The 27,530-nt window shown below is 37.6% G+C and overlaps 1 protein-coding gene across 6 annotated transcripts in view; it reads right to left on the bottom strand.

Annotated features, from left to right (window-relative positions):
* dac (dachshund family transcription factor) overlaps positions 1-27,530 on the bottom strand; it is a 227,880-nt gene that overhangs the window by 90,364 nt on the left and 109,986 nt on the right. For all 6 annotated transcript variants that reach the window (XR_004838352.2, XM_085661822.1, XM_085661819.1 and 3 more), the window contains 2 exons: positions 26,409-26,637; positions 22,537-22,599 (listed from right to left, as the gene is read on the bottom strand). Coding sequence is in view for 5 of the 6 variants with exons in the window: in XM_085661822.1 (XP_085517948.1) it covers positions 22,537-22,599; positions 26,409-26,637 (292 nt within the window). In the remaining variant the exon portion in view is untranslated. The remainder of the gene's footprint in view (positions 1-22,536; positions 22,600-26,408; positions 26,638-27,530) is intronic.

Consider the following 27,530-nt stretch of genomic DNA (forward strand, 5'->3'; position numbering starts at 1 on the left):
CTAAACGTCATATATCAGGAATGACGTTGGAAGGAAGAACCCAACAGGGATCTGAATTATAAAACACCATCACTCTTATCTACTTCGATATATACGAGGATCTATCGATAAAACGAGTTGAACGTGAAAATTATTTTTAATATTTTAATATGACAACAGATAGATCGTATTATTCGTTCGAATTAATTAATAGTTGCAATGTATTTCTTTTCTTTTTCTTTCTTTTTCTTTTTCTTTTTTCTTCCATAAAATTGCATCTGCACACGTCTCCTTGCTACTTATAAATTATTATATACAATGAAATAATTCAATGCATTTGAAGCACTTAAAGAACATTCGAGATGTTTAAAAGTGCAAGAGAAGTACTTCGTCGTTTCAACTAATTTATGGTTGCCCTAAGTAACTGTAAAGCATCGTACATCAGAGGCCAAGCTCCACGAGATACATACATGAAAATTTATCTAGGAGAAAGCCCGTGAATTATGAAACATTCTCGTTTCGTAACTTCCTGCTCTCTATTTCGTCTGTGGTCCTAAAATCATCGACGTTTCTCGTACCTTGCCCTAAATACATCCTAGAAACTACTAAGATACCATAAGTCCGACAGTAATTAGAGTTAATATAAATGGAATTATAGTTTCAAAAATTATCAAAATATCTATGATGTATCAATCGAATGGACATTTTTGTAAAACAATTGAAATTAATTAAAATAAATACCGACTGATTATAAGCCAGAGCGTTCGTTCATTTTTTCTATCTGCATTTATTTTTTTTTTTACTCTTTTTCTTTTTTCTTTCTTTTGTTTGGACAATGTCTCACTCTGTTCTAAACAATAAGATAGATCAAGCAAAAATATAACGCCTGGTCATATAGAATTTTCCATCGTCGAAGTCACGATCCATCCCTTCCCTCCCCTCCTCTCCCTACCATCCTAACGTCATAGAAAACTCCGAAAGCATTTTTCAATTTCGTCAAACTTTACGATAGAAATCTTCCCCATGAGAAAGGACTGAGGTGAATGCTTTTGACGATGGGTACCAAGAAAAGAGAGAAAAAAAAGGCAAAAGAAGAAGGGAGATTTCAGAATGGTGGGGCACGAAATAAAATGAAAAGGGAAAAAAAAGAATGAGAGAAAAAAAAAGAAGAAGCTGGGCGTTCGGCCGGTTCGCGAAACATTTGTACATAAATCTGAAAATTATGACTCGTTCGTTCTCCCTCTCCCTCTCTCTCTCTCTTTTCTCTCAGACAAGGCATATGCCTGGAAACGCGTAACGGAGAGATAACCGAAGGGCAACCCCTCGTAAACGCAACCGCACGCACGTGCGCGTATATAAAGTGCAGCTATGTATTTTCTCTCTCTCTCTCTCTCTCTCTCTCTCTCTCTCTCTCTTCTCGCGCGGTATAAATCAGAATCAAAGGGAAAATAAAAATCACTTTTTCTTTCCCATTTTCACTGCGGATGATTCGATTAAGGGCTATCGATGGTCGTTACGGGACCCGTCACTATTCTTTCTGTCCTTTTTCTGAACTAGGAAAAAAGAGAAAGAGAGAGAAAGAGAGAGAAAGAGAGAAATTGAGATAGTGAGAGAGAAAGAGAGAGAAGAAGATCGAAGCTTATCGCGGTTTTTCGATGGAGTCGATCCCGCACCAGGGATAAGCGAGAATCGTCGTGCTTTTTTTACCCCCGGTCTCTCTTTTTCTTTGCTACGCTTCCCTCGTCGATATTTTGCCCCTCCTCCCTCCACGTACTCTTAAAACTTTTTGCTCTCTCTCTTTTTTCTCTTTCTGTCTGTCTGTCTCTCTCACTCTCTCCCTCATCCCCTTTCACTTTCCATAATCTATGATTTTCAAAATTCTATATTTTACGTACAGACATGTAATTCATAACTATTATCACAGAGATGAAAATAATGAAAGAGAAAATATGTAAAATTTTCTATTTATCGACAAAGAAAAAACATTTTATATATATATATATATATATATATATATATAATATGAGTTGTGTGTGTATATGTGTGTAGTATATATATATATATATATATATACACATACATATATACTTATAAATAATTCCATTTCGATTTAACCCCTTTACTATTCCAGCCTCGGGGGTTGGAAAACGTAGTGTGGGAGAGAGAGAGAGTCGAAGAAGGTCGACAGCGATAAGTCTCTCCCAGTTCGATCTCTTCTCTCTTCTCTCTCTTTTTCTCTTTCTCTCTCTTTCTCTTCCTGGCTGGCTTTTCCCAAACGCCTCGATGCTCAGCCGGCAGGCAAAACGCAAATAAACTCAGGATCTCCCCCGTATTTCCAAGCCGTTCTAGCTCACGGTCCAGGCACGGCACAGCAGCCCTCTCTTGCCGGAGGCTAGATCGAAGAAAAATATGCTAAAGGAGTGAGTGAGAGAGAGAGAGAGTTTCGTTTTTTATTTAGAAAAGAATCGTTCACTCGTGTGGAACGATCGATGTTCCGACCATGTTTCGATCGTTTTCCTTTAATTTCGGTGTATCTAATTAAAATAAAGAAGAAAATTATCATTTTCCCCCTTACTGTAATTAATAATAAACAATTTACTCCTGTGGCGTTGTACGCTGAATATTTTTTTCTTCTTCCTTTTCTTTCTTTTCTTTTCCTTCTCTTGCTACTTTTTTTTCTAAAAAAAAAAAAACGGAAAAAGAAAGAAAAGAACAGAAAAAAAGAGAAGAGAAAAGATAAAAAGAAGATAAATGTTAAAATCGTCGCATGAAATGGATAAGATCGCGAAAAGAAATATGCTTGCGCCGAGTAAAATTGCGTTGAATAAACTTTACGTATTTTCCACCCTTCCAAGGGAATGAACGAACGAGACCGAGCGAGTCGTCAGTGAAAAAGAGTGAGAGAGAGAGAGGGAGAGAAAGAAAGAGAGAGGAAGAGAGAGAGAGAGAGAGAGAGAGAGAGAGAAAGAGCACGCGTGCGAAAATATACGCGTAAAAGGGCTCTTATCGGGTTTGCGCAAGAATAGGATTCGACGACGCTTCCGAAAGCCATAGCCGAAACGGTAACTGCCACCCTTCGACTGATCGAACTTATTTTCTTCCTTCGACACGGTGACTCTTGCAGTTCCAAAGTCTCCGCTCGTCCTTCCCCACCAACTCCTTTCCAATCCACCCACTCATCCACCCATCATACCCACCACCATCACCACTATCCTTTCCACTCTATCCAGCCCTTTTTCTTTTTTTTTCCGACGTAGTACGGACTCGCGTCGATAATATTTGACTGAAAGGGCGTTTCTATGAGAGTTAGAGGGAGGAGGGTCTCGTGCTATTTTTCTGGAAAATTGAATAGACAAAATCGAACGTTCGTTCATGCTTTCGCCCTTTTTTCTTTCTCTCCTTTTATTTTTCCTCGTTTTATTTTTTCTTCTTTTTCTTATTTCTCTTTTTTGTTTCTTTTGTTCTTCATTCTCTTCCCATTCTCTCGATCGCGATATTCGAAGAATTTTTCCGAATGCCTCCATCTAATTCATTCTAATCGCGAGTGATTCTTCTATCAATAACATATTAAGACGCATATATAATCTACAGGCAATAATAATAATTATTATTATTTATATTAATAATAAGACTTGTTCGATTTGATGAAAAAAAAAAAGAAAAGAATTATATTAATCTATAATCTCAATAACAATAACAATGATAATTTATAGTACGAGTTATTTGATTAGACAATAATAAGATTATATCTATAAATTATTATAAAAAATGTTATCATATAATTTTTCATTAAAATTCTACTTTTACGGATTGATATTAAATTAAATAGCTATGGTATGAACTTTGTTCGATTCTCAATGAACGTCGATAGCGACTTGAACGCTTAACAGAAGAGATTCTCTCTTTGTCTCTCTCTCTCTCTTTCTCTCTCTCTCTCTCTCTCTCTCTCTCTCTCTCTCTCTCTCTTTCTTTCTCATTGGAGAAAAGGACGTGCGAGGCAATTAATTGCTTGGTGCGAAACGAGACGAGACGGTATTTCGTTTCGAGTTACCCCTTCTCTCCCATACACATACCACCCATCTTCCCGCGTTTTCTCGTCGACCTACGCTTAATTTCTAACCCTTTGCACGCTCTCGAGTGAGAGAGGGAAAGGTAGGAACGCGGGAGAGTATATTAAGCGACACTCGGAATTACAAATAACAAATTGCAATTTGATTCTCCGCTCTGACTCGTACGGAGAGTTACGGGGTTGGTTGGTTGGTTGGTGTTCGTCGAGCTGCCGAGGGCGCAATTTATCATTAGTGACGACAATTTGGTGACGGCCTTTCTGACTCTCTATCATTCGCTCTTTCTCTCTCTCTCTTTCTCTCTCTCTACCTATCTATCTATCTATCTCTCATTCGAAAGGGAAACGAAACGTTTTACCCTCGAGCTGCCATCGAGAAACCGATCTCGCACCTCTTCAAACGCAAAAAAAAAGAAGAAAAAAATAAAAGAAAAAGAATTGTGAAACTTAATTTACTTCATTATTTTTCGTCTTCAAAAATTCTCCATCGATATGAAACGTTCTAAACTAAAAAAGAAAAGAAGGAAATATATATATATATATATATCGAAATCCCTACGATGGAAATATAGTCTGAAATTTGCAATAATTTAAATGGACTTTAAACTGATAAAACGTAGCGTGCGTTTAGCGATCTCGAATGAAACAGAATCTAGTTGATAGAAAGAGAAAGAGAAGAAGAGAGAAAGGAAGAGAGAGAGAGAGAGTGATGCGAAGGGTGAAGAAAGTCGAAGGTTTGCAATGGAGAAGAAGGGTAGGGTAGGTAGGTGGGATGATGACGATAGTGGTGGTGGTGATACTGGTGATGGCTATGGTAGATGGTGATGGTGGTGGTGGTACTCGGGCGTGTAGCATAGAGGGAGAAGAACGGTTTATATGGCTAAAGGCGCATCCCTCGAGCCGTATCGATCGTTGACTTTAAAATTCAAAGAGACCGACAATAGCTTCCCTTTCCGGCAGGGCCTCTGTACTACAATATCATATTCCGTTCCTTTCGTTTCATTGTCTGGTAAAGCCTGCGCTAATAATAAAAGATTGCTACCTTGGAAGCTATGCTTCGAAGAGAGTTAGAAGTAGGAGAAGAAGAAGAAGAAAACAACGACGAGAAGGAAAGAGAGAGAGAGAGAGAGAGAGAGAGAGAGAGAGAGAGAGAGAAAGAGAGAGAGAAAGAGAGAAAGAAAAAGATAGAATGAGAATGTAACGGCAAAAGTAAGGGCCAAGCTCGGAAAAGTCTTCCCAACTTTGGTAGTACATCATCCAGATAGCCAGGCCCATAATGCTACTACTGAAAAGTTCCTCGAATTCTGTTCCCGCGAATTTAATATTCCGCGCACGGCACTCCCATTGTGTTCATGCGCTTCTTCCACTCTTCTACTTTTTCTCTTTTCCTATCTTTCCTATACTTTTCTTTTTTTCTTTTCTTTGTTATTTCTTATTTTCTCCTACTTCTTCTTTTTCTTCTTTTTTGTCTTCTTCGAAGATCTGTTATTCTCGAAAGAAAATCTTCGTCGAATGGGAGAAGATTCCAAACGATGATCACGAGCTTTCCTATTTGTCTGTTTAATAGGATATAGATAATGAAACGTGTAAATTATTTCGTACGATTTTTTCTTCTCCTTTTCTTTTTCTTTCTTTTTTTGAAATCTCCGACAAGAAGGAAGATAAAAAGTGAGACGAAGGAAAAGTGACGAGCTACGTGTTCTTCTGGCAGGAGCAACAATATACCCCGTTCAAATTACGTAGGTAACGAGAACGAAGAGCAAGACATTCGTTTGCGGTAAGGGAGATGCTGATATCGTCGAGTTTAGGGGGAGAACGCAATACAATGGACGATCGTATTAAATCATAAATGTAAACGAAGATGGCAATGTATTTGGGGGGAAAGAAAGAGAAAGAAAAAGAGAGAGGGAGAGATAGATAAAAAGAGAGATGGAATTAATGAAAAAAGGAAGTACGTACATATGCACACAAAGGATCCTTAATGAATCATCAATTGTCAAACTTCTTTCTAAACTCAAATACAATTTATACTTATATTCCTAAAATATAATGAAAAATTTAATTTACGCAAAATATAACAGTTTGATAAAATTTGTTAAATAATAATTGTACGATATATTTGTGAAAAAGAAAAATGTTAATGCAACAGAGAAAATTCTAAATGTTACCAAAGGATATAGAAATTCGTCCTTAATTTTGTGCTTCCTATGGTAGGACGTCTGCTTAACCGGACCCGTTCTTTTTCCCTTTATCACGGAGAACCACGGGGAGGATCAAACGTTGAGCATCAAAAGGAAATGTATTACGGATGAAAAGAAAGGAAGGATCCTCCGTAGTAATTCCCGAATTGTTCGATACAAATCTAGGATATTTAATATCCTTCGGATTCAATATTAGAAGAAAATTAATGGCTATATATAATCGATGAGTCAGTTTTCATTTAAATCAAAAATGAATTACTTCGTTGAGAATTAATCTTTCAATGTGTCTATTAAAATAAATAATGAAAAAATATTCTATCATGTCGATGTATAATACACGAATAAATTCTTTCATTATCATAAAATAATTATTTTCATATATGTATGTGTACATATATATATATATACATATATATTACTTAATATTTACTTTTTCGTATATTATATGATTTAACGGATATATAATTTTTTTTCATATAAAACATATAATTTTATATATAATTTATCTATCGAATGATCTTATGGAATAACTAGTAGTTTTACAAAATCGTAAACGAAACGGTGGGGGGAGCTGCAGGGGGAGGGGAATGTACCTGAATCGAAATTAAACGTATTCGGCAAAAGAGAGAGAAAGAGAGAGAGAGAGAGAGAGAGAGAGAGAGAGAGAGCGAGAGAAAGAGAGAGTGAGAGAGAAGGGAGAGACACAAAATGAAATATTTAGCGATCTCTCTGGGGGTTGGGTCCCTGTAAATCTCGAAGGTTCTCTCTTTGTCGGCAAGGATATAAACATAGGAACGAAATGGAATGTGGTAACCCCTTTTCTGCTACGTATTCCGTATGCCTGTTGTTTTATTATCGTGACGTCGAACGCAGTTATCGAAAATTTCTACCCTTCCTCTTGTGTCCTACTTTTCTATGTATATGAAAGGTGGGAGAGGGATTATGTATATGTGCATGGGGACGATACGATTAATACAATTTCAAAATTTTTATATTAATAAGAAGAATAAAGTTAAAGGAAAAGAAGAAAAAAAAGAAGAAGAAGAAGGAAGGAAGGAAAGAAAATGTAAAAGGAAAACTTCGAAGGTGAACCAACCGTATAAAGCGAGTTGTCAAAAATAATTGATAGTATTTAAAGATTGAAAAGCGAAGGGTATATCGATGACGACGAAGGTATATATATATATATATATAGTTTTTTTTTACCCTTTTTTCTTTTTCGTTTAAAAAGAAGAAAAAAGAAAAGGAAAGGAAAAAGAAATAACGAGTCATTCGAAAGGTCGGATAAAGTCTTGCGAAAATTGACGAGGCTCGTGTGGTACGAGTTAGATTGATCGCTCGAGTGTTTCGAGGAAAAGGCGTACGTGAAAAAGAGAAGGAAAGTGGAAAGAGGAAAAGAGGGAAGAGAAAGAGAAAGAGAGAGAGAGAGAGGAGAGAGAGAGGTTGCGTTGAATGGACCGGATTGAAACGTCGAAGAGTGAATAGAGCCCTGAAAGAAATACATTAGCGCAATGTGAAGGGTAATTTGAAAAATAAACTGGAGTAATCGAAGAGTAGAATGGAAACGAAAGAACGTTTTCTCCTACTCGATCATATTTCCTTCAAGTATTAAATAATAGTGAAGAAAAAAAGAAAAAGAAAGATATGAAAAAATCCATGCTTATAAAAAATATTACCAAATTATTAATTATTTGAAGAATATGTATCAACGTTGTTTCAAAATTTCAAATATTTATATATACATATATATTTTTTTGTTTTGTTTTTTTTTTATTTAAAATAATTTACAAGAGTGTTTTATTGGGATCGTATAAAAAAGAAAAAAAAAAGACAAAGAGAGAGAGAGAGAGAGAGAGAGATTAAAATCTAAATTACATTATATTTGACGATAAAGGCGCGAAGAAAGATATCTCTCTAATCGAGTTCTCTTATTCCACATGGAATTAGAAAATAAACGTGTATTCCCTGTAAAAAGCAGGTGCATTACTCGCTCGCAAATGCTTTACGACGATTTTATTGTCGGCCCCCGGTGTTCAGCGGTCGTATTTAACGTTTTATCCCACCGCGTTCATTCTATCCTCTCTTTCTCTACTCTATGGCACCCTCTTGCAAAAGGGTTACGATTATATTTTTCAACTATACGATCTAGAGAGAGAGAGAGAGAGAGAGAGAGAGAGAGAGAGAAAGAAGGCTCTTCGAATCGTTTCATAAAAGTCGTCTGGCACATTCGTTCTCCTAGATTATTGCACCGACGAGAACGAGATATATATTTTATTTATTATTTCACTTTTAAGGCGAGCCTATGCTCGGCATCTTCGGGACAACGTCCAGCATCAAGGGATTAAAGATGGAGAAGCATAAAGTACGAAGAGAACATTCTTTCTTTCTCTCTTTCTTTCTTTCTCTCTCTCTCTCTCTCTTTTCTCTTTTCTCTTTTCTCTTCTCCTTCTTTCTCTCTCTCTCTCTCTTTTTTCTCTTCTTCTTCTTCTTTCTCTCTGTCTCTTTCTCTCTTCCTTTCTTTCTTCTTCGACTCCTTGAGTCGGCAAGATCGAAGATGGGAATATAGCTAGCCGGCAACACTTTGCTACTTTATTTCGCGCAAAACCGCTCGCACGCGTGCTTTAATTAAACGAGCACGCTCAAACCCTCGTAAAATCGTCTTACACCGCTTTCCGCGGAACCTTATTTCGCCTTTAAAAACCTTGCCGCGAGAATATTTTATCGCCCACCACAACTCGCGAATACTCTTTCTCAGTAGGAAAGAATAAAAAGGTAGAAAGAGTATTCTTCGTAAAGAATATTCACGTACATAGATACGTGCGATAACTTGTTAGAGGAGATGCGCTATCTTAAAAAGGGGAAAAGGAAAAAAAAAGAGAAGGAAAGAAAAAGTTTGGGAAAATGACCGAAAAGAAAAGGGAAAGAAAGAAGTTGACGCGTCATTGTCCCTGTAAAAATCTTAACAAATCAGTTGTGTCAGTGAGAAAATAAGTTAGAAAAACAAAAAGAAAAGAGAAAAAAATAGCTATCATGCAAATCAATTTTGTTGCATAAGTAAACTTGACGCTGACCAATAGAAGAACATTTTAATTTTTATCACTTTGTTTTATTCTAATTGTAAAAAAAATTCAAGTATCAATTTTGCAAGAGTATTTTTATCAGCTATTTTCAATAATAAAATATCATTCTTTTTCTATGTATATTTAATAGAGAAATGTAACAATCGTTAATGCCTGAAATTATAATAAATTATATTGGAAAATTTGTAAAATTATTAAAGAAATTATTTTATCTCATGGTGAAAGGTCGTTGAAAGTTACGTGTTATCAGTTATGAAAAGAAAATGTAAATATGAAAAATCTGTCTCGTTGAAAGTTATTATAAAGCCATTGATCGATTAATTCAGAAATGATTTTCAAGAATTACCAATCCGTTCAATGGACATCGTCTTCATTAGTTATGAACTTTTAAGTTCATTCATGTTTCATTTCATTTTATGAGGTACACTTTATGGGATAGTAAATAACATATTATTCATACGGAAGAAAGAATGCGAGACTTTATTGTATATTCTAATCGAAATATTCAAATTGAAAGGCGACAAACAAATTATTATTGTTTTACTTGTTCCAACAAAAATGCAATTGTCAATGATTGTTTTAAAGTTGTTATCAGAAAACAATGTTGTAAGACATTAGACGATAATAATTAAGATATGTAAAAAGATTAATAATAATAATAATAATAAATTCTTCCAATGTAATATCATTATAATTCGAAGCGATAAGTTTTTTTTTTACGATTTCGTAAGAAAATCTGTTCGAATTATGTTCGAATAGGTAACCGTAAAAAGGTACTCGGGTACAAAGGATTAAAAAAACATACGAAGTAAAAAGAAAGAGAAGATAGAAGAAGAAAGAAAGAGAAGAAAAGAAATGAGTAATACTAATGAAAAAAAAAAAAGAAAAGAAAACACGTTTGTAGTATAGACAAAGTTATACGCTATATACGAATCCAACTACACGGCTTGAATGAAACATTACAAAAAATAAAAGTCATCATAATAAAATCTGATTGATAAGATAGATCGTCAAGGTTATATAGCGGTAAGTCGGACGTTCTTCGAAAGGGGTTTTTGGGGATTGGTTACTATATATCGAAGAGGGTTGGAGTTTGAAGCTTACTTGGACTAAAATTAAGGAACTCGTGATGTTCCGTGCACGCGGATTTCGAGTTACTCGAGAAGAAGTGGGGTGAATATGTAAAGGGCTGGTCGGGATGGCGGGGCGGGACGGGGAGTGATGGGAAAAGGGCTAGGCCGCAGCTGCGACATCGCGAAATTACGAGGTGCCTGTAGAAGTCGCCGTCTTCGTCTTCGTCGTTGTCGTCGTCTTCGTCGTTGTCGTTGTCGTCGTCGTCGTCGTCGTCGTCGTCGTCGTCTCCTTAGTGAAAGCGTTGACAAATGACACGAAGGCAAGTTTTATTATTTTAGATGTCGGCCCATCAGAGAGCCAACGTGGTTACGGCTTATACGAACCCAGACGCCACGGCTGGATGTGTTTTACATATATTTTCTGACGATCTCCCCAGAGTCAACTTCCTCCCTGGCCCCTTCCTCCTTACTCCTTCCACCCTATCCCTCTCCCTTGTCCTTCTTTTCCTCTTTCCCATTCTTACCTTCTTTTCTATCGTTTCGAGTTCCTTGACAAATCCCTTCGGGGTTTTATTAGACGAACTTTTTACGATGAACTTTATGTATCTCTCCTCTCTCTCTCTCTCTCTTTATGACAAACGAGTGTTTAGAATAAAAGGAAGTTTGTAGAAATTCGAAATATATTTCGAATTTCATCGGCGCACTTATACTTGCTACTACTTTTTTTTTCTCTCTCTCTCTCTCTCTCTCTCTCTCTCTTTTCTTTTTTTCTTTACCCTCGTGTTTCTCTTTCTACGAGAATAATATCACCGAAGAACGTTTGCTTTCGATTTTCCCGCGAGCATATTTACGTTACCGATGATAAATGGTTTTTAAAACGTAGAGGGAGGAGGACGGCGCGAAGAGCGATGGGGAATGGATATACGGAAATCCCGAAACAACCGTACACCCGTTACAATTTTAAGACGGGCGTAGGAGATATCAAGACAGAAAGAGAGAGAGAGAGAGAGAGAGAAAAGAGAAAGAAGAAGAAGTAGAAGAAGAATAAGAATAAAAAGAAGAAGATGATGATGATGATGATGATGATGAAGGAGAGAAAGAGAAAGAGAGGTATATATATATATATATATATATAGAGAGAGAGAGAGAGAGAGAGAGAAAGAGAGAGAAGGATATCATACTTGGAGAAGGAGAAAGATGGAAAGTGCATCGCAGATGCGCCATGACTGATGTTCCTCACTTCCAGATGTAGGAACACTACTATATACACCCATAATACTTTTATCCTTGGTTGTTGTTTGTTCAGAGCGTTCTAAAATACCACCAATGGCAAGCTACGTTGGTAGGAGGGAAATAATGATGAAAAAAAAAAAAAATAATAAAAAAAGAAAGAAGAAAAAAGAAAGAAGGAAAGAGAAAAAAAAAAAGAAAAGAAAAGAAAAGAAAAGAGAACCGGGTAAAGGGTGGAGGGAAAGGGAGGAAAAAAGAAAACGAAGGGAGGGAGAGGAGAAAGAAAAAAGGAAGAAACGAAAACGAAGTAGTAGTACTTTATATATGGGTTTGTTCGAGCGCGCTCACCCGCGATTATCCTCGTAAAAAATGACGGTTGCATCAACAACGTCGAACACGTGTACTTGTAACATCGTCCTCCGAGATGTTAGGCTTTCATCGTCCTCGATGATGGACGTCTATCACGTGAGACAACGTTCTCGTCGCGGCCTCCTTTTCCTTCTTATTCTTCTTCTTCGTTTTCGTCCTCTTCTTCTTCTTCTTCTTCATATTCTTTTACCACTTTTACTTTGTCCTCTTTTCCCGTTTTCTCTCTTTCGATTTACTCCGAAGTCTTCATACGAGTTGCTCGTTAACGTTCTAACAGCGTACTACTACTATTACTGATCGCTGTATACTCATAGAACAGGACGTTCTTATTTTTCTTTACCTCTAGGAAACAGTAAACATATGATACGAGATGGCATACAATGTCAACGGAATACAATCATCGCGTAGCAAATGAATAACAGTTTAGTTATGTTAGTTATATATAGATATAGTCGACGTGGATAGATAGAAGTGAGTAAGCAAATAAATAAATAACTTACTTACGTCGAGATAATAACATCGTAATGACATATAAATCGGCCTTGAGAAATGAAAACGATGACGGGATAACATATGTATATCGAACGTTTTTTACGTACTTTAATCTAGTTACATATGTATATAAATATATATATATATATATGAAATGACTTTTAATGAAGAATTATTACGTAGCGATTGAAATTATTTTTTATATTAGATTGAAACAAAATGGGCAATTTGAACATTGCAATAAAGGAAAGAGTAAAAAAAGTAAAATTGAACCTATAGAAGAAAATGAGAGAAAGAGAGAGAGAGAGAGAGAGAGAGAGAGAGAGAAAGATAAAAAGGGGTAGGTTCGGAAAGATCCGTTTAGGGGACTTATCAATTACCGGGGACGAGCAGGAGCCACTTTTCGTTGGAGCCTGGCTTTTACGTGCGGCTATGTAAATTGAAGAGGTTACACGGTTTTACATATTTCAACAGATTCCTGTCACTTGTGTAGAAGACGAAAGATAGAGAGAGAGAGAGAGAGAGAGAGAGAGAGAGAAAGAAAGAGAAAGAGAAGGGAGAGAATGGTGCAGAGAGACGGCTGGTGTGGTAGCCACTTGAAAAGTGCTGGGCGAAGCGTTTCGTCGAGTGTTTTATGGAAAGCTTTAGAATTGTAGATTTTCTCTCTCTCATGTTCACGGGATTTATGATGGCCGCCGACGGCAAGAGAGAAACGTTCTACGTGTGCATTCTCTCTCTTTCGCGCTCTCTCTCTCTTTCTCTTTCCTCCCTATGTATGCTGCTACTTGCAGCCATGGCGAAAATATATAAAAGGATATTATTTAAATTCTTGACAAATTTCAAACTCGAGCCTTCTTGTCTTTGCCACGTCAAAAACATATTTTTCAAGTCGTGATCAATGTTGAGAGGTCAACCATAAGAAGAAGAGTCATCGACATATATATATATATATATATATATATATATATATATCATATTCTTTTTCTTTCTTACTATCTTTATAGATCTACTCTCTTTCTCTTTCAAGGAGAACGCCCGCGAGCGATGTGACTCGCTATTGGATTTCGATTGAAAAACGATTATTCTTATCGAGTGACCCGTGGACTCGCAGCTCCTGCTCGTTTGTCATCGCCCGTTACGCTTTTCTCTCTCTTTCTCTCTCTCTCTCTCTCTCTCTCTCTCTTTCTCTTTCTATCTATCTTTCTCTTTTACTGTCACCACCAGCATCCCCGAACATCGTGAAGGATCTTTTCTCCCCCTTCTTACTTTTCAACTCTCTTCTCTTTCTCTCTTTCTCTCTCTATCACTCCTACGTCACTGGAAAACTTTCACGATTCCTATCCCGACGATCGACGGTTCTTTCGTACTTTTTCTTTTTTTCTTCCCTTCGTATTTCGTACTTCTCTTTTTCTTTTTCCTTTTTTTCCTTTTCCTTTTTTTTTTTTTTTTTTTTTTTAATGTCTTTGTCTTCTTCAAACGACATGACCTATCGCTTTCTATACTTGCATCGTTATATTTATAGCATAACAACGTTCCTTTTCTACGTTAATAAAAAGTTATTAATATTTGAAATAGTAAAAAAGAAAAATTAAAAAATCTGAAAGACTATCGTTCGTTCGAATATTATTCGCTCTTTTTCTTTTTCCTTTGTTTCTCTTTTTACCCTAAATACTTTTAAACGTTGAAAATAGAAAAGGATGAGCGAAAGAATTTGATTTGGGAGGGACCAATAGTCGGAACTGCAGAGCATACATGAAACTGTTTGATCTGTATGCATATCGTAGCAGCTCTCAGTTTCACAAATTCTCTCTCTCTCTCTCTCTCTCTCTCTCTCTCTCTCTGTTCTTTCCCTCTCTATAGGAGGAAAGAAGAGAGAGAGAAGGAGAGAGAGAGAAAGAGAGAGGGCCTGACCCTGCAGGGCAAGCACGTATTTGCAGAAGGGTCGCTGATAACACGACACCGGACCCATATATTTATACGTATGTATGTGTCCGTATTCTCGTGAACGTGGACGGACACTGTAAATATTAGTTCATTACCAAAAGTGCCAGTAGAACCGTGGCTACGAACGGTTGGTAGGACTGTATCGAACCGCAGGAACGTTCGTTCGCGGTTTATTTAATACCACCCTTTTAACTGCTCTTCTCAATTTCATCCCTTTTGTTTCCTTCTCTCTCTTTCTCTCCTTTCCTCTCTCTCTCTCTCTCTCTCTTTCTTTCTATCTATCTCTCTATCTCCTAGATTCTAATAACGTTTATGGAATAAATCTGATTTAGAAATTAATCGATATTGTTTAGGGTATACGTTTAACACGTAACTATAAAGAGATTTCGATGAAAATTATATCGATGTCCATATCACTGGAATTAGAAAGGAGAAAGAGAATGAAAGAAGAAAGAAAAAGGGAAAAGAAGAAGAGGAAGGAGAAACAAAAGAAAAGATTTCTTCTTGTCACGCAAAAGACATCGATATCTAATCATACATATATATATATATATATATATATATATATATATATATATTTACACACACGCGCGTGCACATACATACATACATACATACGCATACATATACATACACATATGCATCAAGAATTATCCGTTCGTTTCGATATAATCGAAGCGATGGAGCCCGTTAGAGACTTTCCATCAAATCGATCCAATTCTCATGGGAAGGTTAGCAGTGAACGAAGGAAGGAAGGAAGGAAGGAAGGAAGGAAGGAAGGAAGGAAGGAAGGAAGGAAGAAAGGACGAGGGAGAGGGAGAGAAAGAGAGAGAGAGAGAGAGAGAGGGAGAGAGGAAAGACGAGCTTGGAAACGTTTTGCCGGAAGTATTGCATGTTGCGGGTTCATAAATAAGATTACAAGAAGGTGCTCGTACTCATAGTGGTAGTAAGCGAGCGGGTGGTCAAAGGAAAGAAACAGATATATGAAAGAAAACCTAAATGAGAAAAAGAAAGATAGAGAGAGAAAGAAGAGAGAGAAAGAAAGAGAAAACTCAACTTGATAATATAGTATTATAGTGTATGTGTGAAAAAAGGGGAATCATTTAATAAGAATAATATATCTTGACCTATTCAACGATACCCCGAATTGATTTTTCATAGAAATGCAGAAACAAAGGAAAATGATGATATATCAGTGTATATCGTAAGTACTATCTGCCGTTTGATATCAATCGTTATTGCTTTAGTTCTTTTTTTTTCCTTTTTCTTTTCTTTTTTTTTTAGAGAAAGAGAGAAAGGGAGAAACAGAGAGAGAGAGAGAAAGAGAGAGATAGAAAGAGAGATAAATGATAATCGAGATTATTTCTAATCGAAATTATCGTTTCAATCGTGACACCTATGTATATCAGATTTTCTTCGAAAATTTGATCGTTAAACAAAGTTAATTTGGTAACATCCTGTTCCAGTTAAAAGTATAGAGTTCAACGATCCTTCGTCAGCACTAATCGTAGGAATAATTAGTACGGAGCTTAACGTTACTGGTAGGAAGACGGTGACACGTCAAGTCTTCTCTCTCTCTCTCTCTCTCTCTCTCTCTCTCTCTCTCTCTTTCTCCTCCTCTTTCTAACGTCGAGGTTCGTTCGCCACACGACTCAACAAATTAGATGACGATGATCGTAAGCTCGTTAGTCTTCGGAACGACCGATCGTCGAGGAAATATCGTTGGCTGTAGTTACGATGATAGACGAAACAAGAACGAAAGATAGACGCAGACAGTGTGTACGAGAGAGAAAAAAGAGAGAGAGAGAAGATGGTTTAACGACGAGAGATGAAAAGAACCGAAAAAATGGCGAGTCGATTTCGGATGATAATTTCACGGTAGATTTAGTCTTACTACTCTTAGTTGTGTGTGTATACATATATATATATATATATATAAAACATATGTGTTTGCGTATGACACATCGTTACGCCATGAGACCGTGGACTAATTATGTTTTTAATTAATCACCGTTTTGTCGCACAAGAGGAGGAACGAGAACGCGTCGAGGCGTTGAAGTCACCGGCTTTCGCTCGTCGCGTGCCAAAGTTTGCTCGGTGTACCTCGTTACCGAGCACCGACGTACGTTCTAATAATGCACCTTGGTAAAACATGACACCTTCCTATACACACATATACAGAGAGAAAGAGAGAGAGAGAGAGAGAGATACATACACATACACACGCACATTGACTTTCTATCTGTCCATCTTTCTTTCTCTCTATTTTTCTCTTTTTTCTTCTCTCCTTCTTTCTTACAGTCTCTCTTCAAGGAAAGAAGTATTTACCGTCCAACAGACAACACAACGTGACAGGTTTAGGAGACTTCGAACGACGTTCTTTCGACGCATCAACGTAAATGATCCGGAAACTTCGTCGGAATAGAGAAGGATATTAAATATGTGCATATCCAAAAATATTTTCTAACGGACCCGCCATCGTAGAATTCCTTTGTCTAGACTATGACGACGTGAGGATATAAATAATTTGTCGTAAACATATGTATATAAGTTACTTCTTTTTCTTTTACTTTTTTCTTTCTTCCTTTCTTTTTTTTTTTTTTTTTTTTTGAACGTGTTAAAAAGAATTCGAATCCTATTTTTAATGACCGATGGATTATTTGATAATCCATCGGAGGAGGAGGAAAAAAGGAAAGGAAGAAGAAGAAGAAAAAAAATTAAAAGGCAAGGAAATATATGGAATGAAGTGTTAAAGGTCAAAAGGAGAGAGAAGATTAAAAGAAATGATAAAAAAAAGGGAAAAAAAAGAAAATAAATAAAAGGAGGAAGAGGAAGGAGATGATCGAGGACGATCGAAATCGTTTCGTGGCGTCGATCAAAACGCACGATCCTTTCTTATATTCCACGAAAAAAGGATATATAAATTATGTATAGAGATATTTTCGAACTAGAACGTTTAGGATAGTCAGTCAAGCGACGTAATACATGTGTGACGTAACACGAGACTCCTTTCGAGAAAGCTTAAGTTAATCGGGAGAATCCTGCGATCTAACCTCCTTTCTTCGATGCACGGTTTCCACATAATCGATTCGTAGAAAGGATCGAACGGGCGAAGTTAGTATGTTTCCAAGGATGATCCCTTTTTGTCACGTTGGATCAACTATTTTTGTCTGAGGGAGATCTCTCGATCGTTATTCACTCGAAAATTCAGGCTCACGCGAACTCATCCTCTTATTTTTACCACAAGTTTTATCAAGAAAATCATTTCGAGTGGTTAATTGTCCTTTCTCCTGAATCATTTTAGATAAAAACTAGATCACGAAGAGTCACGATCCAATAATTCCAAAATACCACAGTTTTTAGTGTCCCAGTTCTTTTTTCTCTCCCCTTTCTTTTCCTTTTTTCTTTCTTTTTTTTTCTTCCTTTGTCCTTGTAAAAAATCATATCCCACACGTCAAATCAATAAGTCAATCGACATCGAAGTTAATTAATCCATTAAATGTCCACTCTATTGCAAAAAAGGAACGGACAAACGAAAGAAAAAAAAAATGTTGAGTGTACTAATAATATCATAGAAAGGACAAACTTAATTATAATAATTTGTGAAACTTTTTCAACAAATTTTTTACGATAATCAGTTTAAGTTAATAGTTAACTATTAAATAGAAGTAAACGCGTTAACCCACAAATAGACACATATATATATATATATATACATATACATCGCAGATACGTACAATTTTAATCAATCGACATTAGCAAACGAGGAAAACGTATTTCTCAAGGCGTTAATCGTAACGCATCATTATTACACGCACGAAAGCAAAGCTACGTATGTATGTTGTATTACTTGAGCAGAGAGAGGATGGTGTAACGCAGCGGGACTCGCGTCAAACGTCTGCGAGACATAAATACGTCAGGGCATGGTGTGCGTGCGCCAAGGCGCTGACAGTTCGTTTGAGTGCAATTAGCGTCTCTCCTTCTCACCCTACCCCTCCCTACGTCCCCCTCTTCATCTTCTTCACTCCCCACTTGTATTCTCCCCTATCCCTCCCATCCTTGTTCATAGTCGACGCCTCATAAGCTTGCTATCGCGTAACAGATCACCGAATGAAATTACCTGTTTCTCTTATTTTTCATTCTCCTACCGTAAAACCCATAGAAATAAAAATATATTACATGATATATACAAACATACATACATAGGTATGCATGTGTGTGTGTGTGTGTGTGTATGTGTATAATTGAAATATTACGAAATCAGAAAAATATCGATTTAAAACGATACAAGGTTACAATTCGTTTCTAATTTTAAATAAATTGTTTTAATTTAATTATTATCTAATATAATGAAACATTGCGATTGGTATTAGATTCAGCTTCGAATCAGATAATTGATCATATGTAAAAGGCTATGGTTGACATTAACAAACGTTTTCGTTTAATTCACAACCACAAAGAAGAAGAGTGAGCGAGCGACCGAATGAAAGAGAGAAAGAAGGGTAGGTGAGAGAGAGGTCAGTGGGGGTAGCAGGGAAAGAGGAAACGAGCACATAGCACGAATCGCCCATAACGAGGAGGCTCAACTTTATGAATATTATTTTCCAGCAGATGTCCCGGACGATAGGAGCCTCGTCGACGTCGCCGACGACGTCGTTCTGGTAATTAATGACGCTTACCCGAGAAAAGAGAGAGAGAGAGAGAGAGAGAGAGAGAGAGAGAGAGAGAAAGAGAAAGAGAAAGACAGAGAGAGTTTCATAGTTAGGGTTGCGATCGTTACGAGAAAGAGAAAGAGAGAAGATATACGAAACCTCGAGGAAATTAAGAAGAGGGAAAGAGAGAAGTAGTAACGAAAATAGAAGAAGAAGAAAAAGGGGGATAGAATTTTGGCAGGAGGGTTCGACGATAAGAAAATCCAGCTTGGTGAAAACCAATGGCAACTCAACGGTTGGATGTTTGAATGGAGAACGACAATGCGCTTTGAATTATGCTAGAATGACTTAGTAGTTTTAAAGCCAGGAAGCCGACATTAGCGCATTGATACCAGAACATTCTGAGGGACCATTAATATTACTTACTTTACGGGGCTAAATTCTCTCTCTCTCTCTCTGTCTCTCTCTCTCTCTCTCTCTAGCATAGAGAAAGAGACTGTATGTCGAGTAGAGAGAGAGAGAGAGAGAGAGAGAGAGAGGTTTGCCTCTGTCGGAGGGTCGTGCTCGCGTTTTAACCGGCCGCCTCTATCCGGGGCTCGTAGCTCCGCGTATTCGCGAGTTTACCGCAGAATCAGATTATTATCTCGCGCGTACCCTCTCCACGCATTTCTCCCGGGAGGCCCAGCAGCCACCCAGCTAGAGCCACCCATTGTCACCGTACCGCGCTGCCGGCCGGGCTTAACGAGCTAAATTGGGAAATCGATGATGATGTCGCGATTCTCCGTAGTCAGGTTTTTACTTCGCTTCGATTAACGTTCGATCCTCTTGGATGTTCCGGTGTCAAACATATACATAGTACGTGAATAATAGTAATATAAAGATATTATTATAGACCAATTTAGGAATAATATCTGTAATAATCTTTGAAATATATGTACATACATATATATGTATATATGTGTGTAGGTAATACCGAGTTTGTGAAAACAAAAATAAAAAAAGGAATACTATACGGATTCGTAGATTGAATTTAAAACGTGCGAAGGAGAAAGACAAACGAGTGATATAACTCTTTCCAAACGAAAAAGGAAACCTTCCTTCCGTCGAGTTAAACGTTTGTCACGTGCAAAGCGCTTGGATTAGACACGACACGTGGGGATAACCCAGTCGAAAGAGGAGAAGAAAGAGAAAGAGAAAAAGATAAAGATAAAGAGAAAGTGAGAGGGCGTGAGTCGGTCGAGCAAGCTGCTATAGCGCCAGACTCTCTTCTATCCGTTTGCTTGTAAAATCAAAAGGACAAACAATTAATAACGGCGTTGCCGGCGATTAATCAGAATTTAACTCTCAGTTAAATACTCAGGGGGGTTCGTTTCGTGCTTGTGGCCTCAGTCTCTCTCTCTCTCTCTCTCTCTCTCTCTCTCTCTCTCTTTCTTTATCTCACTCTCTCTTCGAAAAGAGAGAGAAAGAGATACAGGAGAGATATAGAGAGGGAGAGATAGAAAGAGAGAGAAAGCTCGAAAGGGGTGAGAGCACGCAGAATAAACAAAGGTTTACATCAGTGTCAGTCGCAACAAGTCCGAATTCGTCTAGGGTTCTCGGCATGAATATTCACGGCTGCTCTCTCGCTTGTCCGTCCCTTCGAGCCACCCTTCGGTCCTCCGTTTGCCTCAACCGGCCGTCGATTCACCCCCCATATACGCCAACGCTTCCTCCTCCGTGCCTGCCTGCCTGCCTGCCTCGTCGTCCATTTACCACCCCCTGCGATATCCATCGAACGGCTACCAGTCAAAGGCCCGAAATCACAATACGCGTTTGTCCGGTTGACGAAGTCAACGTTGGGCGGCTGCTAAAGCAAATAGAATGTGAGGGCGATCGCCACGGGCCTGATGAAAGAGAGAAAGAGAGAGAGAGAGAGAGAGAGAGAGAGAGAGAGAGAGAAAGAAAGAAAGAGATAAAGAGAAAGAGACGGGACCAATGGTCATTACCTTTGAATTGGAAATGACGTTTCCAACGTTATCCGTCGAGTGGCGATTTTCAAAGCTCGTTTTAACGATCCTTCGACTGACTCTCTTATTTGATCGAACCGCCCGCTCCCCTCCCTCTTCCACCCTTACCCGGTACGAAATTCCAAAGAAAAGAGAGAAAGATACAAAAAGATCCATTTAAACTTTCAAAGAATTGGATTGAACGTCTTCTTATGTCTAACCATCAATGATTACCTATCCGATATTACTACTACTACTACTATTACTACTACTATTACTTCTTAAGATAAAAGGGAAATCGGCTTAGTAGGGGGTTTTAGAGAGCCCTTTCGCCAAGAGAAAATTGCCGAACGGTCGATGCGAGGAGTGTTTCGAGGCCAACCGAATGATTTAATCCCCGAATGATGGACGTTCACGTCGCGACGATGATCTGCGTGCCGTGAAGTGACAAGTGGTTAGGATCACGGGGAAACATCGTGGCTCTGTGTGGTTGTGCGCGCTTTGGATGGGTGTGCGCACGTTACTGGTATCGGAGCAGGAGCAACTCGCGGTTCTCTATTGGTATTTGCTATATATCGGTGACTCTCGCTTGCTTTCCATCCAGACCAGAAGGAAAGAGGGGTATGTAGTTTGAGGGAGGTGTGTGGAGATAGCGAGAGAAACAGAGACGGACAGAGAGAATGAGAGAGAGAGAGAGAGAGAGAGAGTAGGATGAGAGAGGCGGAGAGCTCGAACCGTACAAATCATGTTGGCATTACCGCGTCAGGCCTCAGGACTCAACCTGTCGTGCGACCGGAAACTCGACGCTTCACGGTAATACTGATTTATCGGAAGTGCAACGGGTTGGTATGCAACGCTGATGCAACGCATACGCATCAGGGACACGCGATTCGGCGTTACGAGGATCTTCGGGAATAACGAGATTTTTTCTTTCTTTTTTTTTTCTCCCCTTCTTTTTTGTCTTTTCATTTTACTCTTTTTTTTTTCCCTCGTTTTTTTTTCTTTACCTTTCGTTTTGCTCTTTTTTTTTGTGTTTCCTTTCCTTTTCTCTCTTCCTTTATTTTCCTTTTCTTTTTTCTTCGATTCCTTTCCCTCGTTCTTTCCCTGTTCTTTCATTCTCTCTCTCTCTCTCTCTCTCTCTCTCTTGTCTTTTTCTTCTTTTTTTTTTAGTTTTTTTTCCCCCTTTAAATTTCAAAAACCATGTCGAAACACGTGGACGTAAATCGATAGCAACGAAAAGCGTATTTTAAATAAGTCGACTCGTTAAAAGGTACCGATTTGATAAGAATTCGCTCGTAATAATATCCCCGCAATTGTTGTTCCCTGACAATTCTTTTCATACTCTTTACTTTTTTCTTTTTTTTTCTATTTTTTTTTCCTTTCTTTTTTTTTTTTTTTTTTTTTTTTTATTACGAAGTTAACGAGATTAAATCGATAGACTTATTACTTGTGTGTCTTCTCCTACCTTTCAAGGTGTTTGACAATATCTTCGTAGGCAGCTCGGCAGTTTTCCCATACCGTCCCGGACCTGTGGAACACAAAAGGCAATACTTCAGGTAAAACAGGACAAAACATAAGAAATCTTTAGCGACAATATTATTATCCCTTTATAGGAATTATTAGGATTTCCTTGATCAGTCTTATTGATCAAGAGAAAAAGAAGATCTTAAAGAGGAAGAAAAAGAAAAGAGAAATGAGACGTAGGAAGAAGATAGAAAGGAGAAGGGATAAGATAGGATGCAGAATGTGAGAGGGAAGCGAGATGGGAGTAGGTTGGAACAGGGGGTAGGAATGTGATAGAGAAGATTTTTCCTCTTCATCTGCCTAAGTTAGATATCTCATTTCTTCTTTTTCTTCTTCTTCTTTTTCTTCTTCTTCTTCTTCCCCTTCTTCTTCTTATACTTCTTCCTTTTTTTCTTTCTTTCTTTTTTTCTTTTTTTTTTTCTTTTCTTTTTTTTTTTTTTTTTTTTTTTTTTGATTCACCGAGTTGACCGACTACGTCTGAGCTAACACGAATATGCCGCTGGTGCTTTGAAGTACGATGATTAAAAGAGACGTCAGAGTTACGAAGAAACGAACCTAATTCCGATCCCTAACGACTAACGTCTCCGTCTCCGTCTTCGTCTTCGAGTGGCACGGGAGATACAGCTAATGAGAAAAACATAGCTAAGAAGAGAACCTACTACTACCTTATTATCCGCGATGGATCGCGGTAACCGTAGGTAAAAGAGTAACACACTTTTAATGAAGAATTCAAAAGAAAGAATAAAAAAAAGAAGAAAGAAATTCCACGCTCAATTTCCGACCGATCTAAATATTTTCGAATTAAAATGGAAGAGAAACGACGTGTCAAAATATTCGTGATAATTTCTAATGACGAGCCAAATATAAAATTTCATTTGAGATATATCCTTTTATTATTTCCTCTCCATACCTCCACACTTCCCTCCTCTCTTTCTCTTTTCCTCTCTTGCATTCTTTATATTAAATATAATTAATCCTCCATTCCTTCAACCTACTTTAAAATTAAATTGATCTCTCTGTCTCTCTCTCTCTCTCTCTTTTGTTCTTTTTCTTTAAAAAATTTAACATCAACGATGTTTCAAAAGATATATCCTACGTATGTATGTACGTTCGGTATTTATTCGCTGGAAAATGGATAGCACTCTGAAAGGATAGGATGGGTAGGGTGGAGGGTTGAGGGTGAAGGCGAACGGACAGATGGGAGGACGTGCGTCGAAACTCTGCGTGGAAACTGGTAAAAGAGGATACTAAAGGAGAAGGTGACGAAATACAGAGGAGGATGAGGACGAAGAGAGTCCGAGGATAACGATAGGAGAACCTTCAACTTGTGACGATGTGTATAAAGTATATATATATATATACATATATATATGATAGTATGGGTTGCTTTACGATGGGGTTGCGTTGAATTAATCATATTCCGGTGTTTGTCGTGCCGCCCCCAGACGTAATCCGTCTTACCTCCCGATCTCTGTCTCTTTCTCTCTCTCTCTCTCTCTCTCATTCTGCGATAGATTTGCATTTTAATTAAAAGCAAAGCGCTGAAATCATAATGCGAAACTCACAACGTCGCCTTCGTTACATTAACCGAGGCCTATGTAAGTACCAGGACGATCGAAAAGAAATCTAAATGATCTTCCTCCTTTCAAATGTCTTATCATTTTTTATTTTTTTTATTTTCCTTTTCCCTTTCATTTCTTTTTCTTCCTTTTTCTTTTTCTTTTTTTCAAATTCATTCATTCAACAAACCTTCATTGACTTAATATTTTTTCGAACGGTCACTTAAATGTTAAATGTTATTAAATGTAATATCGTAATAGTTAAATGATGAGAAAATTTATTGTCTATAAATAATTTTATTTCTAATAAATCGAACGATTCGACGAGGGTTATATATGTTGGGGCAAACTCGAGGCTAATTACAGCAGGCGGATGTAATCGAAAATTAAGGCGAATCTCGAAAGCTTCGAGCTTGTCAGAAAGATAGAGAGAGAGAGAGAGAGAGAGAGAGAGAGAGAGAGATTAAGAGAAAGAGAGAGGGTCGCATCTATTAGAAACGCGTTAACAAATGCCGGGATTAGTATCGCGTTTAGAACCCCTCGAGTACGCGCCCTTAGGATCGACGCGACGTCTCTACACAGGATTTCGTCTTTCTGCTTTCGCGCGTCTCGCGAGATCTTCCTCTTCCCTCGTTGAGATCGAATAAGCTGCGATATTCGTCTTCAAACCGCAACGCTTTCAAAGATTTATAACTCGAGACTGTATGTTACGTCATTCTTCAGTTCAAAGTTCAAACAAAATGTAGCTTGTTAATTAAATTAAATTAAATATATATTTAATAAATTAAATTAATTATATGTATATATATATATATATATATTTATTTTCTTTTCTTTCGTTTCAAAGAGAAACATAATTTTTAAATAACAATACTTTCTATTTTCATTATATCGATTACATTTTTTCTAATAACCAAACGAAGAAACTATTTTCGAATATATTAATATCTTGTTTTATTTTCTTTTCTTTTATTCATCAAATGCATGTAAGATTTTTCTATAAAATTGTTTTCACATTGTCTTTCTTACGTGACAATTCATTGAATGCTAAAGAGAGAGAGAGAGAGAGAGAGACTGGGAGAAAGAGAGAGAGAGAAACGAGTTCACCGAAGTACACATCATTTTATTAAGACTGAATAGATATCTTCGAAGAACATTAAATAAGAATAAGAAGAATCCGAGGAAAGCGAGAGAAGACGTTCTCTTAAGAACTAAGAAAAGAGAAAGAGAGATCAAGCGGTGTCGAGACCCCTTGGATTTCCACGGCTTCGCCGTCTCTTCAAATCCTCTTAAAGTTGTATTCTTTTGGCCTCGCCAGCCCCTCTTGTAACATCGCGAACAGTCCCAACAACGCGAACGTGTCTTGGGGATCTATTGTTGAAGAAACTTAAAACAAATAAATCCAATTTCAGAATGAAACGTCTATTATCCATTATCCCTTTTCTAAAGGACAGTTTTTTTCTTTTTCTTAACTTTTACGATTGATACTTTTTCTCTCCCTCTCTCTCTCTCTTTCTCTCTTTTTCTTTTTATTTTCTTTTTTCTTCAAAGATATTTATCATAAAAATAAGTCGACAAAGCAGTGTTAAATGATTTAAAAAACTATTGAAAATGATCGTCAAGGAAATATTTAATCAGTAAGATTCAACAAAACGAATGATTAATAAAATATTAAAGTAATAGGAAAGAATATTTTTTTCTATATGAAAGGACGATGATCAACCATGACATTTTTTCTTTTTTCATTCCTTTCGCTCTCTCTCTCTCTCTCTCTCTCTCTCTCTCTCTCTCTCTCTCTCATGAGCTTTCTCTTTTTCACACACGCACGGGCAACGTTCTCAGGTGGCTCGTAAAATCCTAACCGATGTTAATGAAAATGTTTCCCGCTGGGACACAGTCGTCGCTTCCGAAATATCGCCCATAGTGTCACGATAACATCTTGCTCTCGTCCCGTACGATAACATTTTAATCCCTTTAAAACACCATGAACGTGTTCCAACGAAAGGTCCTTCTCAATGAAATATTATAACATCAATGGCATCTATACGAACACAAAACATGCAATGGCGAGATAAAAAGTAATTTTCGTACGCGATTACGAAGCCTTTGAATAATTTTGCAATGATAATACTCTTATAATAAAAACGACCATCGATGATATGATAACAGTAAGAAGAAAAACAAAGAAAGAAGAGAGAGAGAGAGAGAGAGAGAAAAAAGAAAAGAAAAAATGATTATTAAAATAAAAACTGACCTCGCAAGCGCCTCGATGTTGGTCATATTTGGGTTAACCTTGAGACCTTGCTCGGCACGAGCCTGAGCCTGTGCTTGAAGATGATGCGGCAGACTTGCTGGTGAGAGTATGGCTGTGTGTCCTGCACCTGGGTGTCCTCCCAACTGCATGAATTGCATGTGACTGAGGTGTGTGGGTGGATGATTATAGCCGTTCGCTAAAAGCGGTGACTTTTCCATCCTTGGTACATCTGTGAACAAAGAAGTAGAAAAAAAAAGGAATACATGAAACAGCTGTCCTATACTGTAATCTTCTTTTCTTTTTTTCTTTCCCTTTGTCTTTTCTTAATTTTCTTTTTCTTTTGTTTTTCTTTTTTTAATCCAGTACGTAAAATATCCAGATACGATAAAATTGAAACAGAAGAAAAGAAAAAAAGAAATAGTGATCTATTTAAAAAAAAAAACCTCCTATTTCCTTATAAATATGATTGATTGTTAATTAACTTTTTTCTTTTTTTTTTTTTTTTTTTTTTATTAGATTAGACTAATACCACTACTTGTGTATTATGAATAGATATAAATACGTAGGAAGGTTAGTAACTTGGAGTTAAGGACGAGGGAAAACGGGAAAAGGGATGGGAAGGACACATAGGGACAACGTAGAAGGGTGCAAGGGTATCCGGATTTCAGTGAAATCAGGCGAGACGTGAAGCTCGTGGCAAGCCTCGGATAAAGAGCGCTTTCGTAGGCTTGATGGATCGCCGGCCGCTTAACCAAATATCAATCACAACGGCTAGCGCAACGGCAGCTCTCTGCATATAATCTACGCGTTGATTTGCGTTCGCCTCCTCGACGGTCTCATAGTTGTCGTCGTCGTCGTCGTCGTCATCGTTGTCATCGTCGTCATCGTCATCGTCATCGTCATCGTCATCGTCATCGTCATCGTTGTCGTCGTCGTCGTCGTCGTTGTAGTCGTAGTCGTGCGCCCGTGTTTGCGCATCGACTTAATGGCCCACTCGTGATGGATTTACGTAGCCCCGAGAGAAACAACAATTTTCGACTACTCGATATAATCATTTTCTAAGAATTTCCTCTTAAATATATCATAATCTTTGATCGTTATATATTATTTATAATTTTATGA

Source organism: Vespa mandarinia, chromosome 16, assembly GCF_050613455.1.
Source record: "Vespa mandarinia isolate Hongniang chromosome 16, ASM5061345v1, whole genome shotgun sequence".
Lineage (NCBI taxonomy): Eukaryota > Metazoa > Arthropoda > Insecta > Hymenoptera > Vespidae > Vespa > Vespa mandarinia.